Genomic DNA, 17785 nt, shown 5'->3' on the forward strand with positions numbered 1-17785 from the left:
CCATTGGTCTAGTAGCAGTATTTAACCCATATAGAGCTAAAAAAAAATATGCTACAATTAACTTTTTGGAACTTTTCCCCTTTGTTTTATTTTATTTTTTTTAGAGACATTAGAAGAAATGGACAGTGAATTGCTCAAGTGTGAATTCTGTGGGAAAATGGGATATGCTAATGAATTTTTACGGTCAAAACGATTCTGCACTATGTCATGTGCCAAAAGGTATTTCTGTATTCTTGAATTCCCTAAAGGACAAGACAATAACCGCTGCCAAAAAAAAAAGCCTCTTGTATAATTTAACAATAGAAAATGTAGATACTGTAATTCAGAGGAATAATTAGGCATTATATGGAGCTACATTGGTATTATGTTACTAGATTACTATGTTACTAGATTATGCACTGTGAAAATTACCTATTCATAACACTTAGAATCAGTTTTACAGTGTAATATAATATTGAAGTATACCGAAATGGTTTTTAATCATCCACTTGTTTTACCAGTACTGAAATATTTGGATTTAATTTAAAGTGCTTTCATTTGTTTGAATCATATTCTATACATATTTTAGGTTTGTTATCGAATAACAACAGATAAGTTCTCCGAATTGTTAACATCAGACAGAAAAATATCTTTTCTAAATTAATGTTTTCAATGGTAATTATTAGACAAAGAGTATTAATAGCAAAAAAAAAAAAATGTTTCTTCATTAAGCTTGTAACTCCTAAGTGTAGTATTATCAGTACCCACTCTGATATTTACCACTAAAGTTGATTTTATGCACAGGTTGGTTATTTTGAAATTCTCTGTTCAAAAAAGTAATTCTCTTAAATTCCCTCAAAGAATTTAAGATCTTAATTTATATACACCAGTGAATTTCTTTCTTGAATATTTTATTTTGTATTGGTGCCACCAAAGTATACATAGTAAAACTCTTATTACTTGTTTCCTCCAAAAATGGATTATTTCACTTGTCAGTCTATTATTCAAGTAGTCTTTCATATTGATAGATCTGTAATAAAATTATATTGAACTCATGTTTTAACTTAAATTCTTAATTTGCACATACCACAACATGCAAAGTTTTTCAGAAATTTGTTTCTACGATAATTTTGTTTTATTCTTTCTAGGAGTGAGTTGGCAAACTCACCCAGGACAAGTTCTTCCTGCTGCTTATATATTTCATGACATGTGAAAATTACATGAAATTCAAATTTCAGTGTTTAAATTGAAAAGTTTTATTGGAACACAGCCATGCTCATTTAGCAGTTTCTGTGGCTGCTTTCACACTACAGTGACAGGGATGAGTAGCTGTCATAGCCCATAAAACCCATGGCCCTTTATAAGAAAAGTTTATCAGTCTTTGTTCTAGGGCTCTGAGATCTCCTAGATGGTGTAAGACTCTTTAAAACAGCATCATGCCTTATAAAGATCTGTGTTCAAAAATATTAGGCAGTCTGTGGATATAAAAGAAAAATAAACCAATTTTAAAGAATCAAGATGTCCTTCCAAATTTCCTGAATAGTGAGCACAGTGCATTTGTTGTAACTTTGAAATTCCAACTTTATATATTTTTACTTTGATTTTTATAATATTTTAAAAAATTTATTAACTGCTTGAGATCCTCCCTCTACCACATCAATATCTTTTTTATTAATCTCTCTTCAGAAATTATTACTTGGGAAAATACCAGTTTGAATAGATTCTAAATATTTACTACAATTTTTTTTTTCTGGAACTTTGAATGTTTTTGTTGCTATAAAAATTAGTTGTATTTTACAGAAAGGTTCTCACAATCATGCTGTAATCGGTATCTTTTTATAGGTATCCAGTGTTATATTGAGATGTATTATAAATACACAAATCCATTGACTAATTTGGGCTTTATTTTATGAGGTATTATGTTCCTTAGTGAAGAAAAGGCACTTCCTGATTCATAATTGCACTTTAAGTCATAATTAAACACTAAATGGAGTGTCTCATGTCATCATTTAATATTTTTTTCTCATTTGAATTTCCTAGGTACAATGTTAGCTGTTCTAAAAAATTTGCACTTAGTCGTTGGAATCGTAAACCTGATAATCAAAGCCTTGGGCATCGTGGTCGTCGTCCAAGTGGCCCTGATGGGGCAGCAAGAGAACATATCCTTAGGCAGGTCTGTAGAAACCTTGCTTTAATATACTGTACCCTTTTCAGAAATGGCAAAGAAAATGCAAAATACAATGCTGTATTTTACTTGTACTACATTTTCCAGCTTCCAATTACTTATCCATCTGCAGAAGAAGACTTGGCTTCTCATGAAGATTCTGTACCATCTGCTATGACAACTCGTTTGCGCAGGCAGAGTGAGCGGGAGAGAGAACGTGAGCTTCGAGAAGTAAGAATTAGGAAAATGCCCGAGAACAGTGACTTGTTACCAGTTGCACAGACAGAGCCCTCTATATGGACAGTTGATGATGTCTGGGCCTTCATCCATTCTTTACCTGGTATGTAATTCACCATTTTGACTTTAATGTTTTTCTTGTGTATTGAGTCTCAGGAATGATGTTAGATCCATCCATATTTTTGCACAAAAGGGCTAGAGAAATCTGCGTGTATGTATAAATTAAATGGCATTTGCTATTGAAGTTTGATCTGTTTCCTCTTGCTTATTCCCTCAGCACAACTGGGTATTTTTTCATACCCCAAGTCGATAAAAACTGACTAGTCCTGCTTCTGTGACACCCCAGCTGGTGAAGATATTAAGGTGCTCTCTTCTCTTCAGTATTAAGGTGCTCTCTTCTCTTCAGTCTGATTTCTCTCAAGAGGTCAGTAGAGAGATTGAATCAGACACTTCTTCCCTTCTACTCTATTTTTCTATTCTATTTCTTCTTATTTCCTATTTTAACCTTTACAAAAATGAAATGAGACTAGTATTTTTTAAACATTTTTGAAAGCTAATAAAGACATATAAGATGATAAAATTTTGGTTTCTTTTTAAAAAATCAAGCTGGTTCTTTTAAAGGAAGCAGCATTCTTTAATTCCTTTCAATAAACAAACATCAACAGTTGAAATTCAGTTATTGATTCTAATATTGAAGGTAATCTTCTTATTTATGTTTTCCTGTTCTCTCAGTTTGATACTCTTTCCATCAACTTAAGTCTCCTTTTTTCTTTAAAGCAACAATAATCTTCATATCCACTCTATCCAAGGGGTGGGCAACTAGAGACATCAGTTGCTCATGATGAGACCTGTACTGTTTATATATATTAAGATGATATATTTATTTTAAATCAGCAAATCTTACTCACTTTGACTTTATGAGTATGGTAAATGAGATTTTAAAATGTTTCCTTTTGGTTTTGTGAATCATATTATTTTTCTTGATTCAAGATTTCTAGGATAATATATCTCATCAGAATTATCTACCAGACTCCTATAAACAAATTATTTAGCTATTATTGCTGACTTTCTGTAAAGGTGACCAAAGTCTCAGAAGAACACTTACAGCTAATGTGGTATGCAAGAAAATATATTTAGAAATAATAATTTTAAAAGCTGCTGCCCGTTTTAACTTACATACAGAACTCTGGTGTTTTATTAAATATAGTTTTTATAAAACTTTTATAAAATGTTAAAATATGGCCATTTTAATAGAAAGATGGAATTGTTTAAAGCAGGTATACTTTTTTCATGTGAAAATTTTAAGCATATGCCTAAGAAAACTAAGGTCTGAGTTAATTGCCCACCATGTGGGTTTATAACCTGCTTTAAACTCAATATACTAGAGGATAGTGAATCTTCATTGGTTGTGGTTTTAGTATTTAATAAAACAAATTTTACTCTTGGGACCAGTATAGTTGTCTTAGGAATTACACTGGAATCTGTACTAATCATCTGGGGTTGCACTTTGATTCTATCATCTTCAGTAGTCCTCATCTTCCAGTTGGAGCATGTGATCTATTTGTGAGTCTCCTTTCTCATTTGGGAGAAATACTCCTTTCCTTTTGGAGAGGAGAGTTGGTATACATCCTCAGGAAATTAATTGCCCAAATAATTAATAAATAATAGCTATTAATGATTCTTTTATCACTTAATGTGGTTTTTTGGGCTAATTTTCCCAGGATCCATTTGCTCTATTGCTACTATTGGCTGCTTTATTAGAACATAGGCCAACTTTTTGTGTCCCATTCGTGCTTCATTTGAGGTTAAAAAAAAGAAATTCAACTTATTACTGCTAAACTTGGGGTGCTTGTCAATGAGTTAATCTAGGCACTTAATTTTGTTCTGAGTTCTTTAGAGAATATTATCCTTAAAAGGAGACTGCCTTATAATTTATAATTTCTTGGTGCTGTTTTAGAGTCTACTTAGTGTAACTCTTTCCCTTTACTGATAAAATGGGAGTATTTCTTGACTGCTTCGACAGGCCAGATAAGCAGCTTATTTCTGTGATCAATTACCCCACCTTTCTTAAATTTTTTCTCTGAATAATGCCTGTAGCTTAAGGTAAATCTTATACCAGGACATGCCTGTATTCTCTGGGCTTTGTGAATTTCCTTTTGAGTCTCTTTTACTTCATTCAGGACTGTTTATTTTCTTGGAGTAGTGTCTTCCCAAGCTTTTCTCGTGGTATGAACATGCTCATCAATTTTGTAATCTCTTGTATTGTTTCTTTCCAGGGTAGACTTCCTTCCCCTTCTAATCAGGGCACCTCTATTTTACTGCTAAGGTTTTCTGTTCTTTTTGTATATCATCTTGTTAAACATTCTGTTGGGACTGTTTGTGCTTACATGTAGTACACACATCTCTCAGAACTGTCACCACAGTTAAAAACTGTCTTATAACTTCTCATGCATTAAAAAGTTCTCTATAAGAACAATTCTTATTTTCAAAAAATTATGTGGGTTATCTTCTTTAACTCTTCCTTGTGTGGTGAATTACCTTTTGAAAAGATTATTCTGTATTATGTGGATCAACAAGATTTCTCTACAAGCATGTAAAATAGGGAATTATTTCTTCAAAGTACGAATATTTAACTGGTATTTTGTTAAACTAGTTTTGAGAGTTGTTTATTCTGTATTGAGTGATAAGTGATCTTTTTACTAATCTTACTAATCAGTTTTTATGTAGGGCATTTTTTAAAATTTTGGGTTTAAATGGGGAAGTGATTCTGTTCATTTGTAGGGATCATTTGAGACCTAGTGCAAACGTCTCTGTCCATACTGAGAACTACACTGTGCTTGGTTCCCCTGAGGTAAAAGCAGAGCCGACTGGTTGCTTCAGTTGGTGTATATTTGTTGCACATTACTGAGTTCCAGCCATTTTACAGAAGTATAAACTAATGTTGGAAGCTCACAGAACTTCAGTTCACTGTATCTTGAGCACTTGGTTTTTTAAATGTTTTTCTACACTGAGTTTTTAGAAGTGTATTCACTTCTGTTTCCCTGTTCCCCTGTTTTAAAAGGCACTTCATTTTCTCATATTTATACTAATGTAACTATATTTTTTGGAGGTTGGCGTAAGTTAGTTTTGATCCAAGTTTCTCAAAATATACTTTCCTGTCTAACGATGCTGTTTTCCAAATCACTTTTTGTTCTTTATTATTTTACCAATACTTTTACTGTCCACCTATGAAAAGACATCTGATCTGCAGAGGAATCTCTCAATGCAGAGGAATAAGAGCGTGCTATATATTTTCCTTATGGAGAACTCATTTCTGTTCCCAAATATAGCTCTTATGGTCCTCATTACTTCTCATTGCTCCTGTTTTCTGAATCTAAGTTCTATCCTATCTTTCTCTTTCCTTTCCTGTGTTCTTGTAAGTAAGACTGAAGAGAGAAGAACACTAGTTCTTTCATAAAAAGAAGGATGAAGTCACAACTAGATGCAAGATTAGTCAGTTTTGTCTGCCCAGTTTTGTTGAGAGCTACCTCTGGGAAAAGAAAAGGGGCTTTTCTATGGTGAGTAATCTTTCATCTCTATAGTTTCTTTAAAATGATACATGGGCAAAACCATAAACATTCTGTAGAGGGTACCAAAATGCTGACTTTAAAAAATCTGAGAAATTATTAAAATAGAGAAATTGAAGGGCTGGATGCTGTACAGGAAATAGTAAAGATAAAAACAGGACACAGGAAAAGAAACAACTAAGAGAAAAGGTGGCCTCACAGCTGAACACAAAAAAAGTGATTTACTCTTACAGATAATTCTTCTGTAGTAGAGTATATTTTTGTTGTTTATATTTTATTCACTTATTCAATTCTTCACTCATTCATAAATATATGTATTTTGCACCTAAAATGCTTTGCGTTTGGTGCTGATGTTATTAAGGTAGGAGACATCTTATACAAACGAGAGGATGATATATTTGCAATAGAAGACAAATATTATTCTAACAAATTGTGATGGCCAAGGTGTAATGTAATCATTTCTATTCTTCATTATCTTTTAGTTTTTTTTTTTAATTTTAATTTTTTTTTAGTCATACATGACAGCAGAATGTATTTTGACATATAATACATACATGGAATGTACATACATCTTTTTGTTTTTGTATTTTCTCTTTGAATGCTAATTGAGTAAAATAAAAACACTTTAAAGTTGTTAAGTTTTTAGTTCATTTTCATTCTTTCTTCTTGGCTTCATCATTCATTTCCTAACCTATTGGTTTCTTTACCTCTAATACGGAAGTTACTGAGTAACTTGGATGTGCAAAAATTTTGCTATATACCAAAAACATTTGAGGCTCAAGTGGACACTAGTATTGTTACCTGCTAAAGCATCTGATTTAAACTGAGTTAAAATATTCGTTATTTGTCAGAAGATTGGCATGGAAGTTCATAATTTCAATGAGAATGTGTTTCTTAAGATTTAAGGTTGAAATTATAATTTTTTTATACCTTTATTTTTTTATGTGGTGGAGGATCAAACCCAGTGCCTTGCATGTGCTAGGCAAGTACTCTTCCCCAGCCCTGAAATTATAATTTAAGTAGCATATTTCAGCAATATTACAATACATTGATAACTATAATCTCAAGGGATTGGGTCTGTCCTGAGTGAACAATATTTCAGAGATACTTGGCAACAAAGATTATAATTTAGAATAAGGTACAAATGATAATGAAAATGGTATTCTGATACTTAAGAAAATATTTCCAGATTATCATTTAAATAGCAGAACATTATATTTCTTTTAAATTTTTTTTTGGTTGTAGTTGGATATAATATCTTCATTTTATTTATTTATTTTTATGTGGTGAGGATCAAACCCAATGCCCCGCCTATGCCAGGTGAGCGCTCCACCACTGAGCCACAACCCAGCCCCAGAACATTATATTTCATTCCTCTGTACCTATATGTGAAGGATATATTATACAAAGCTCATGAGATGTATCTGCTAGTTAATCCAAGCATGTGTGGCATGCTTCAAGGTGATAGAGACCTTTTTATGAAGGAAACGTTATGATTACTCTGTACATTTTTACCTCTATTTTTAGAGCAAGAATTCCAAGGAAGTCTCTTTACACAGATTTTGAATTTTTATTTTCAGAATGCCAACAAATACTCTCTTTTTCAAGGATGAATCCCAGGCTACTGTATATAAATTTCATTTGTTTATCAACTTGTATTTCAGATTCTTAGACCCAGTGAGAGTATAGCTATTGCTGTTAGGAATTATGTCTAGTTGTCAAATATTTAATTCTAAACTCCGTCCTCTGATTAAATTCCAGGTTGTCAGGATATTGCAGACGAGTTCAGGGCACAAGAGATTGATGGACAGGCCCTTCTCTTGTTAAAAGAAGACCATCTCATGAGTGCAATGAATATCAAGCTAGGCCCAGCCCTGAAGATCTGTGCACGCATCAACTCTCTGAAGGAATCTTAACAAGAACAATAAGGCTTTGATATAACACCAGTTTTACTCTTTTTTAAACAGACTTGTAAGGTAAAGGCCTAAGTTGGCCTAGAATATTACACTTATGATAGATGGCCAAGCACACTGGGAACTCCACATCAAGTGTTGACATTTCTTCTACAATATAATTATTCATCATACATTTTCATGATTAGTCAACATTGGTAAAATTGATTTTACAGGTTACATGCAACATTGAAAAAGCTGCTATAAAGGGCCATGGTATTTTTCAAAGAAACATGTTATGCTAGATAATTTTTAAAAGTGATGTTTATCATTAATATAAAGAATTCTTTTGAAAGTAACTTGATGATTTACACTTCTCTTTTGATTCACTTTTCTCATACATTTTTGTACTCTATTCATTCTCTAAAGGTTGTCATAAAGATATGGAATGATTTAGGAGTCCAATGATGGGATCATATGCATTGAAATATCAGTTTGCGTTCTTAAAAATGTCTTTAACAAGTGCTCTAAGAAAGGATTGTGTTCTAGCATAAATGATACTGATCTGGAGGTCAAAAGAGTTGATTTCTATTTCAGATAATTTGGCTTGCCTGACAAGTTTTCCTCTCAGAGTTTGTACATTTAGAGCTGTGCCTCTTGATAGAGATTGGTTTGCTCTCCAGGGAACATTTGCCAACATCTAAAAACATTTTGATTGTCACAGATCAGAACTGAGTTTGGGTGAGGTTGCTACTGATGTCTAGTAGGAGGCCAGAGATGTTACAAAATGTCTTACAATGTGTAAGCCTACCACAACAAAGAATTATCTAGTAAAAAATGCCACCAGTGCCAAGGTTGAGCAGCGCTGATGAGGAAGGAATAAAAAATGTTAATTCTTTCACTCAAAGGAACATTTTAAAGAGATGGCTCATAATGAGGAAACATGTGTAATGGAAGTATTATTCAGATAGCATTAATGTTCTGAAGTATTTTTCCAGTTTATTAAGCATAATAGAAAAAGATAAATCCATAAAATTGGTCTGTCAAATAAAGACTAGCTTACAATTTGACACTCAGTACTGATTCATATTAGTTATCTTTCTTATCTCTGTGCTGCGCACTGATGAAGGCATGATATAATTACACTTAAGAACCAGGGCACCATTTTCTGGCAAGGAAGTTTTGGGTGGATATGTGATTGCACTTTGGATTTCTTCTAGTATTGAACATGCACATTCCTTTTTCCTTTACTAAATCTTCGCATGCTTCCTGCAGAATACTTAACAAGTGATTTCTTTTGGATGATCAGATCTAACTTAAAAAAACTATGAAGCAAAACTTTTTCACTAACTTTGCAGTTAGTTTTCTATAGAACTAGGACACTAAAAAAATTGTGGAGTCCTGACAGCTTTATAGTCTTGGGTGTCAAATGTTTTATTTGAGAAGACTGTGAAAGTTTCCGTCATTTCCCATATCTTATCTTTTACATGTGATTGAAGGAAAATACACTGATATTTGGCCACGAAGTTCATTAAGTGAAAACAGAGAGTCCGTGAGTTTCAGTCATTTCACTGCTCTTTTCAAAAAGATTGCGTTGAGCTAGTAAAAAATTAAAGATGTCACAAGACATCACAGATATTTATCTTTTGGCTTTGTGTACATTAGAAAATGTTGATTATTTTTATACAAAAATATAGCGGGTAATTTTTTTAATCTTTAGATGCCTCTTGTTTGAATGTATGCTTTGTGGGATTCTTTGTGTAGTTGTTTTTAAAAAAGATGTTTACTGATAGTCATGTGTAGGGTTAGAATGTGTAATATAATGGAAGGCTCATGTTCCAGACCCACAATAGCTTATAGTCTATGTTACATATTTCTTTGTATCACAGTTTTAATTATTGGATTAAAGTTCAAGGAAAGGTAGGTACTCTACAGTTTTCATTTATTAATAGTTAATCATCAGGACATAATTGTGATGTGCTTTTCCCCTCATCTTGCAATTTCAGAACATAAACATATGCTAAGCAGTATTAAGAGATTGTCCATGTATGGAGGGAGGGAGGCACAAGGGAAAATCTCCCCTGGAATTAAAACTTTATTGTAGTTAATCCACAGTTAATATAAAATTGATTTTTCAGGGATAGCTCCTCTAGCAATAATTATTTATCTCCCATAACTATTTTGTTTATAACCTTTAAGGTATTAACTTTGAACTATGTTGAAAGTTCCTTTTATTTTCTTCTTCTACTAATGTAAGTTGTTCTATACTGGAAAACCCCTGTGCCCAGAGGAGTTTCTGTTGGAGAACACCTACTTATGGTCCTTGTAATTCTGTTGTAACCCACTCAAAACATACCTAGAAGATAAACTTGCTTTTTTCAAGTGAGTTGATTTAGAAATGGCTCATCTGTTTATCAACTGGTAATTCTCCCATTGATGCAGCAATTTCTTTCTAGATGATTTAGTCTTCTTAATTTCAAACCTTCTTATAGATAATGGATATATATGATACTGATCGTCCACCTCTCCTGAAGTTTAGGCAGCTTCACTATGATATATGTGGGGAGAGTGCTATTGTTTTCATTTCCTTTCATATTACTGAGTGTTTTAGGGTTTTGACTAGGGAGAAGGAATAATAAGCAAAAGGGAACATGGGGGATTCTTCCTATTTTTGCTATCTAAATTTGCATTTTTTAACTTCTTTAAACTGTTGCACTCTTTTCCCATTGGGGGTGGGGGGAAGACCATAATTTTGAAATGTTAGTTGCTTTAAGCTTTGTGTTCCTAGTCAAAAACCTTGAAAGAGCTGGTTTGTAAAAAAGTTATTTTTATATGACATTAATATGCATCAAGCTTTGTGTAGACGTGTGTAAAACACAGCTCTGCAGCTTTGATATAATCAGTACAGTAAAAGAGTTGTTGTCATTCTTTGGTGGCATATCACTTTTTAAAATTTGCTATGGAGTCCTTTAAACAGAACTTTAAGTCTAAGTTTAAAGGCCACCTAGGGATAGAGAAGGCAGAATGGAATTAAAGAAATGTTAATCAACAAGCTTGAGAATGGGAAAGCCACAGACCAGGACATTGGCCTTTTTGTTATTGTTGTTGTTAGTTTAGCCCATTTCAACACTGAACAGATTGTTTTACTTTTGATGTTAATGTTCACATTTTACCTAATTTAAGAAGGAAATGATATTTTAAAAGGTATTTCACTGTTTATTTTTGCTTCCTGGTATGCAGAAACACCCAGAATAATACCTAAAACAGGTATTATTGTGACCATGCCTTTGAATAATTTTTTGACATACCTAATCATATATTGTGTGAAACTATACCAGACATTTATTCACAAAGATAAGTCTTGGATTGATCTCTGTCTTATAGTGCTCCAGCTCTCACTGACATGTTCAGGTAAATTTCTTAAAGCCTAGTATATTTTCAAGGTTTTGGTACCACCAAGGCACAAATATAGTAGGGAAACAATGGAGTTGTATAGTCTTAGCCTATGCTTTTATGTGTATTAATTTTGGAAATTATTATAGATGTAAGTGAATGAAGCTGACATTACTACTGTGTCCAGTGGGTAAAATCCCTGACTGGAAACCCTTAAAATATTTTAAAGTTAAGTTTTCAACCAGAAGATGCTGGTTATAATTTGTGGTTCAAAGACTCTCATCCTTGGTGAGTGGCAGAAAATACATGTTGCCTACTGGTACTGAGCATTAGCTGAGGGCCTGAAAGGGGTTCACCTCACTTCCTCCCCTAAAGCCTCCAGCCCCCACCAAAAACTGCACAAAAACTTTTTTCTTAGACCTCTGCTTGAATACCCAGAGAGGATTTTGTGATGGGGCTGATTATAGAGGTAGCTTGGGAGGCCTAATGTCTAACAGTTATGTTTCAGTAAAAACTTTGGGGCAATGGAGACTGGCCCTTCTATGCAAATTGTTTGCTCAGTCTGTTTCTCATGCACAAAATGTGAAACTAGTTGTGTCCTAAAGGTTTTGAAGGGGCAGGGGAGGGGTTGGAGGAAGAGACCAAATAGGAAGAGAAGCATTCCAGAACCAAAAGGATCTAGAAGAATTTACATTACATGAAATCATCTAATGTAAAGGTGGCCTTCATCAATAGTTCAAGATAATAAATTATAATTATTTGATTCCAATTTTAGCAGGTTTGTTTTAGCCTTTCATCTCCATGAACAAAACACCCGACATTAACAACTTAGGAAAAGTTTGTTTTGCAGAGGTTCTGTCCATGGTTGGCCAGCTCCATAGCTCTGGGCTCAAGGTGAATTAGATCATCATGGCAAAAGGTGTGTGGTGGAGAATAGCAGCTCAGACAAGGCAACCAGGAAGCAGAGAGAGCTCTATGTTCACCAGGGACAAAATATGAACTCTGAAGGCACAACCCCAGTGACCTACTTCATCCAGCCCACTCTGCCTGCCTATAGTTACCACCACCCAGTTCATGCATATCAGTGGATTAGTCCACTGACTAGGTTACTCCTCTCATAATCTAACCATTCTTGCATTGTCTCATGCATGAGGTTTTGGGACCTCATATCTAAACCATAATAGGGTTCTGGTTTCTTTATTTTTTCCCCTTCTCCTCCTTTCTTTTTTTTTTTTTTTGGTAGTGGTGGTAATGGGGGTCCTGAACCCAGGACCTGAAACTATCCCTGAACTACATCCTCCAGCCTACTATCATTTTTACTGGGTTAAAATTTGCCAATAATCAAACTCACTGTTTATAGCACCAATGATACGTACACTAGTAATTTTTGATTTCTGAAGATGAAAGCTATTATAGTTGAATATGTCAGAGATTCAAAGGTTCATTGTTATAACTGAGTGGCCAGAATTATGGAGTTTTCATTTTCAGATACTACAGTTGAATCACCTTTGTAGACTTGTTATAAAGAAAGGTATTTTAAGATAGCATTTTGTGGTTGTGTCTCAGTCTAAGAATTGGGTGACTAAAAGCTATAGTTTTCTCTTTACTAGTCTGAATTTCATTAAACACAAGCCTACCTCTATTTCTTTGGTGCAAAGCAGAATGGATTGTGACATGCACTATTTAGCCCACATTCATTGATACATTTTATAAATTTATTTAGAACATTTGATGAAATCAAATCAGATTGTGGTTAAATTTAGATAAGCACAGATACACTATTAGGAAAAATTAAATATGCAATCTTATTAAGATTTAATTTCAACCCATTAAGCTGTACATCTTAAAAACATTCTTTGGTAACATATCCCTCTTTTCTTTTGTTAGAAGATTATAAAACATGCCCTATAGTTTTCTTCATAGCAGCAGTACAAGCCATTTCTTTGATACAAAATGTTTAAAATTATACTACCTTCTTTGGAAAAAGTGTTTCCTAAAATTTTTTTATAATTTCCAAAGTTTTACATGTTATTTTTAGAGCTTATTTAATCTCTTTTAAATTATACTATGAAAAGTTCTTTCTGAAAGTTGTAGGGCACTAATACAAATATAATCATTACCATCATATTCCAGAGAAGAATGGGGAGTCCCTTGCAATCATTTTTAAAATCTTAAATGTAGCATCTTAATGCAAGCTCTTCATTTTACTCAGACACATGCACATAACCCTTGCAAATGTCATGTTCATGGAACTTTTAGAGAACTATCTACCACAAATGCTATTTTTTCCCCTTTTTGTAGCTTGTGAACAATTTTATTTTCAGATGACAATTTTAATCAAATGTTAGATAAAAGATACAGAATTAGTTTGGTTAAAGCTTTATACTTTAGAATTTTTTTTTTCTACTGCCTTTTGAAAAATATAATTCTTAGTGATACTAGTGATGTTTAGTGAGAATCCATAGAAGAATGTGTTGTTTAAAAGAAGTATAGTAGTGAGTGAATTTTAATTTGGAAAAAATGAACTAATTTTAAAAGGTTCTTATGCTTGCATGGCATAGTTTTAATTAAATGTAAAAGTAATGCAGTAGAATTCTTTTTAAACTGCTAAATTAACTCCACTAATCACCTTAAGGATTGATAGCTGCCATCATTTATTGGTTGAAAAGTTAAACTTCATGGCATGTTGTTGAGTGTTAAATCTATGTTTTGTGGAGCTTTATCTGAGGGCAGTGAAAAAGCTCATGCTTATATGAGAGGTGGGTGCTCTTGAAGTAAATATCAACCTATTTTAGAAAGGATGATTTTTTTGTGCTTCAAGTAAACTAGAGGTGTCCAATGTTTAATTTTTTTTCATAATACTTAAAAGTATTCTTTTTCTTTGGATAGTATTAAAAATGAGTAGAAATAAATCATATACTTACTAAATTAACATGACAAGCGAACCTAAAACACACTGGCTTGGAGACTGAGTTTTGACTTAGTTGGTTAATTAGCTGTGTGTGCACTTTGAGGTAACTGTTTTTAACCTCTTTGAATGTGCAATGTGGTGCCTACACTCTTCAAAATGTTGATTTGGATTTAAATCATCATTTGTATACCTCTCAGCTCTAAAGTTACTATGGTAGGCCACAAAATGAGATATTTTTAAAGTTGCTCCTACTCAGTTCTTTTTTGCTTTTTAATGGTTCATTTGATACTTAATTAGTAAACATCCATTTTCTGTGTCACTTACTTGCTCTAAGGATTGAGGTAGAAAATTCATACAGACAAGGAAATGAGGACCTTTTTCTAAATGCTACCTATTAACTACTGAACATAAAAACACATATGCATATTGACATTCATGCACTTTCATCCATTTAGCAAACCATCTGAACACTTATATTGTTTATGGAATACACGATGAAGAAACTAGTAAGTAAAATCTTCCTGACCAAAGTTCATTGTGGCTTAAATGAACAAGGTCATAGTTAGTACTAATTAATGTACTGAATGTAAACTTGGAACTGAGGGGGAATTTTTTATGCTTTGGGTAAAAGACTAGATGGCATAAGGGGTTTGAATCAATCATAGTTCTTGTAACATTTCACATACTGCACATCAACTGACCATGCACCTGATAGGCTACAAAATTAAGGATCCTTTAAGAGCTTATATTTTGAGATTGTTGTGATATCTTTATTTGGTGCTTGAGTGTTTCAGAATTGTGGCTGTACATGGTGAGTGGTAGAACAATGATTTACCGCACATTTTTAACTACAAAGGCTTTCTATACAGTATTGACACTGTAGCAGTTTTTCAAAATTGAAACGTCTCAAAGGAAATCACCAGAATAGTTTTTTTTTAAGCTAGAAAGATTACAAACAATAAATCTTGTTGTATTTTAAGGGTATTACAGATAGCTACCTTTTAAAAATATATGAAAATTGGTAATAAAAAAGCCTATGTATTGCATTAATAAAAGGGTGCCCTTTAAAATGCAGAACTGCTGAAGAAAAAACAGTTCCCTGCTTGAACTGGCAAGAATCCAGGAAGTAAACATGGAATGGGAAAATCAATTAATTGGGTAAAATTCCCTTGTCACTCTGGGATTCTGTGAATCACATTGTAATTCTAGCTTTAAACATTAACATCAATTGACAGTAATATTCTCTATAAAGATATAAAACGAAAAACTATTTTAAACTTTTATGCATCAGAGTTGCAGCTTTTTAAAGCAGGAAAATGTCCAACAAAGTGTTCATTTAGAATCTACATTAGACTCTTTCAAACTGTTCAAAAACACTTAACTTCTGAAGTAGCCAGATAGCCTGGGTTTTGTAAATTGTTCCATGAAACTAGTTAAAAATTACTTTTAAATTTTTAATTTTTAAAGTGTTCCTAATTTTTCAGATATTTTATGCTATTGAAATGCCTACTATGTATGTACTTTAATATATGTATATATGTTCTTAAATTTTAAAAAGTCAACTGAGTGCAAAAGATGGTGCAATTTTGGATATATAATTCCCACATTGTTTGATTAGATTCCCAGTCACCTCATTTAAAAAAAAAAAAAAAAAAAAAAACGTTTTGTTTTTCCCATAAAGGGGGAAAAAGTCAAAGTTACAAAAAGTATCTTCACAGTAAGGATTACACTTGCAGTGAAGGCTGGATGTTACAGATGCCAGTGCCCACGGATAGGTGCTGCTGGGGTGGAAAGGCTTTTCAAGGCTCTTGATTAAATCAGTACCTTTTGACTTGTTGCTCATTAAATTTTTGTTAATTTAACAAAGGCAAATTGTTGTGATAACTTGTTTCAAAAATGTTGATGCTTCAAGTACATTAACTAGTTTAATTATTTCTTTTGGTTCCTCCAGTTCTAAAATAGGACTTTCATATTATCAAAACCTCAAAAGATGACCTACCTGGGATGAACTGAACAAATATCACCAAGGGAGAAGGAAAGCATTTTTTATCTTTACTGAAAAAAATTGAGATTATATATAGATGTATTCTTACATTGGACATTGTAATAGAGTCCTCCTTATGGGAAATGGAATAGTTTTAGCACTCTTAGCATTAGAATTCCTAGACTGGTGTCTATAGCTACAGTTTTAAAATGTATAACCTGAAAATGAAGTTAATTTTGCATTATAAGAGCACACCATGATCTATGTAAAAAGTGTTCATTTGGTGTATTTTTTTAAAAAAAGAGAAAGCACTTTCATATTAACAAGTAGCATGTGTATGAATTTTAGATTTTCCTGTTGTGTCTATTCAGTGAAGTAAGATTGAGCATTCAAATGTTTGTTGATGGCAACATTAACTATTAAATGAAAGCACCTTATACTCTGCTGCTTAAATTTGCTTGTAATTGCACCTTTGTTAAACCTGCACATTTTCACATAGAATGTTGTTGTAACATTGCTTCATGTGGGTCTGGATAGAAGATAGTGGGCCTGCAGGATCATTTATTTATATTGTTTATATTACAATAATATATTGTAGACCATTGTAAGTTCATTTCTTTACAAATAAAAGCCTCTTCCATTTGGCTGGTCTATTGAATTCTTTTTTCTTTAAGCTTATGCGATATGGGGAGAGATTGTAAATAGTTTAAATTCTGATTTGAAATCTGCAAAGAGTATAGTTGTTACTAGTTAAGCTCAATATGTTTAAAAGTATTTCATTTCTACATTATGGCCAATTGGAAGACAATATATATATTCAGAGGAAAAAGTAACAATGAAATAAGAAGATCCAGGTTTAGACCTTTCTAAACCGTTTAAATATATACCCTATTCACTTGAAAAAAGGATTACTTCAACTGAACTTTGGATACAGTTGGCTATTTGCATTGTTTTTTTAATAGAACATGTGATTTTTATTCCTGAATTCTATTTTTAAAAAATATTTTTAGTTGTAGATGGACACAATAACTTATTTGTTTGTTTGTTTTTTAATGTGGAGCTGAAGATCGAACCCAGTGCCTGACACATGCTAGGCAAGTGCTCTACCCCTGAATTACATCCCCAGCCCTGTATTCTCTTTTTTTAAATTGTACCATGCAGTATAGTGGTTCTCTTCTGTTCAGTGTCTGCTGTTATCAGACCATGATCACAGCAGTGTGTATATGATTCAAGTCAAGCCAAATAGTCATTTCCTGAGAATTTACAACTGAAACTAGGAGGTGCTTTAAACTGGAATAAAAGTCCTTGGCTGTTGGCAGCCAGAATGCCCACCGACAAAACTGGAGAAATTCCTAGTATTTTACATCATCATCTTGCCAATAAAGAGCTTTTTCTTAGAATAGCTCAGATTGGGTTTTGTATTACAGGTGGAGTATTCCTTATCTGAAATGCTTGGGACCATAAAGCTTTTCAGGTTTTGGTATATTTGTATATACTTTACTGGCTGAGCATCTCTAATTCAAAACTCAAAAATACTCCAAAATTCAAAACTTTTTTCAGTGTTAATGCTTAAGTTTCAGAATTCAGAGCATCCTGGAGTAGGGGTGTTCAACCTGTACTCAGAATTCAGTTCCTAAATTCCCAGCAGCATTTTCCATC

The 17785-nt window shown here is 33.0% G+C and overlaps 1 protein-coding gene across 10 annotated transcripts in view; it reads left to right on the forward strand.

The window, feature by feature from the left end:
• The window catches only part of Phc3 (polyhomeotic homolog 3), an 81476-nt gene extending 64706 nt beyond the window's left edge, over positions 1-16770 (forward strand). For 6 of the 10 annotated variants that reach the window (XM_048814310.1, XM_015494280.2, XM_048814312.1 and 3 more), the window contains 4 exons: positions 105-219; positions 2020-2152; positions 2252-2483; positions 7708-16770. In XM_048814310.1, coding sequence (XP_048670267.1) covers positions 105-219; positions 2020-2152; positions 2252-2483; positions 7708-7862 — 635 coding nt within the window. In that variant the 3' untranslated portion in view covers positions 7863-16770. Of the gene's footprint in view, positions 1-104; positions 220-2019; positions 2153-2251; positions 2485-2657; positions 2933-5804; positions 5938-7707 lie in introns of those variants that run through there. The other 4 variants (XR_007351651.1, XM_048814313.1, XM_048814316.1 and 1 more) reach the window with 4 other exon arrangements.
• Positions 16771-17785: the final 1015 nt, after the last annotated feature.

Source organism: Marmota marmota, unplaced genomic scaffold (assembly GCF_001458135.2).
Source record: "Marmota marmota marmota unplaced genomic scaffold, marMar, whole genome shotgun sequence".
Classification (NCBI taxonomy): Eukaryota; Metazoa; Chordata; class Mammalia; order Rodentia; family Sciuridae; genus Marmota; species Marmota marmota.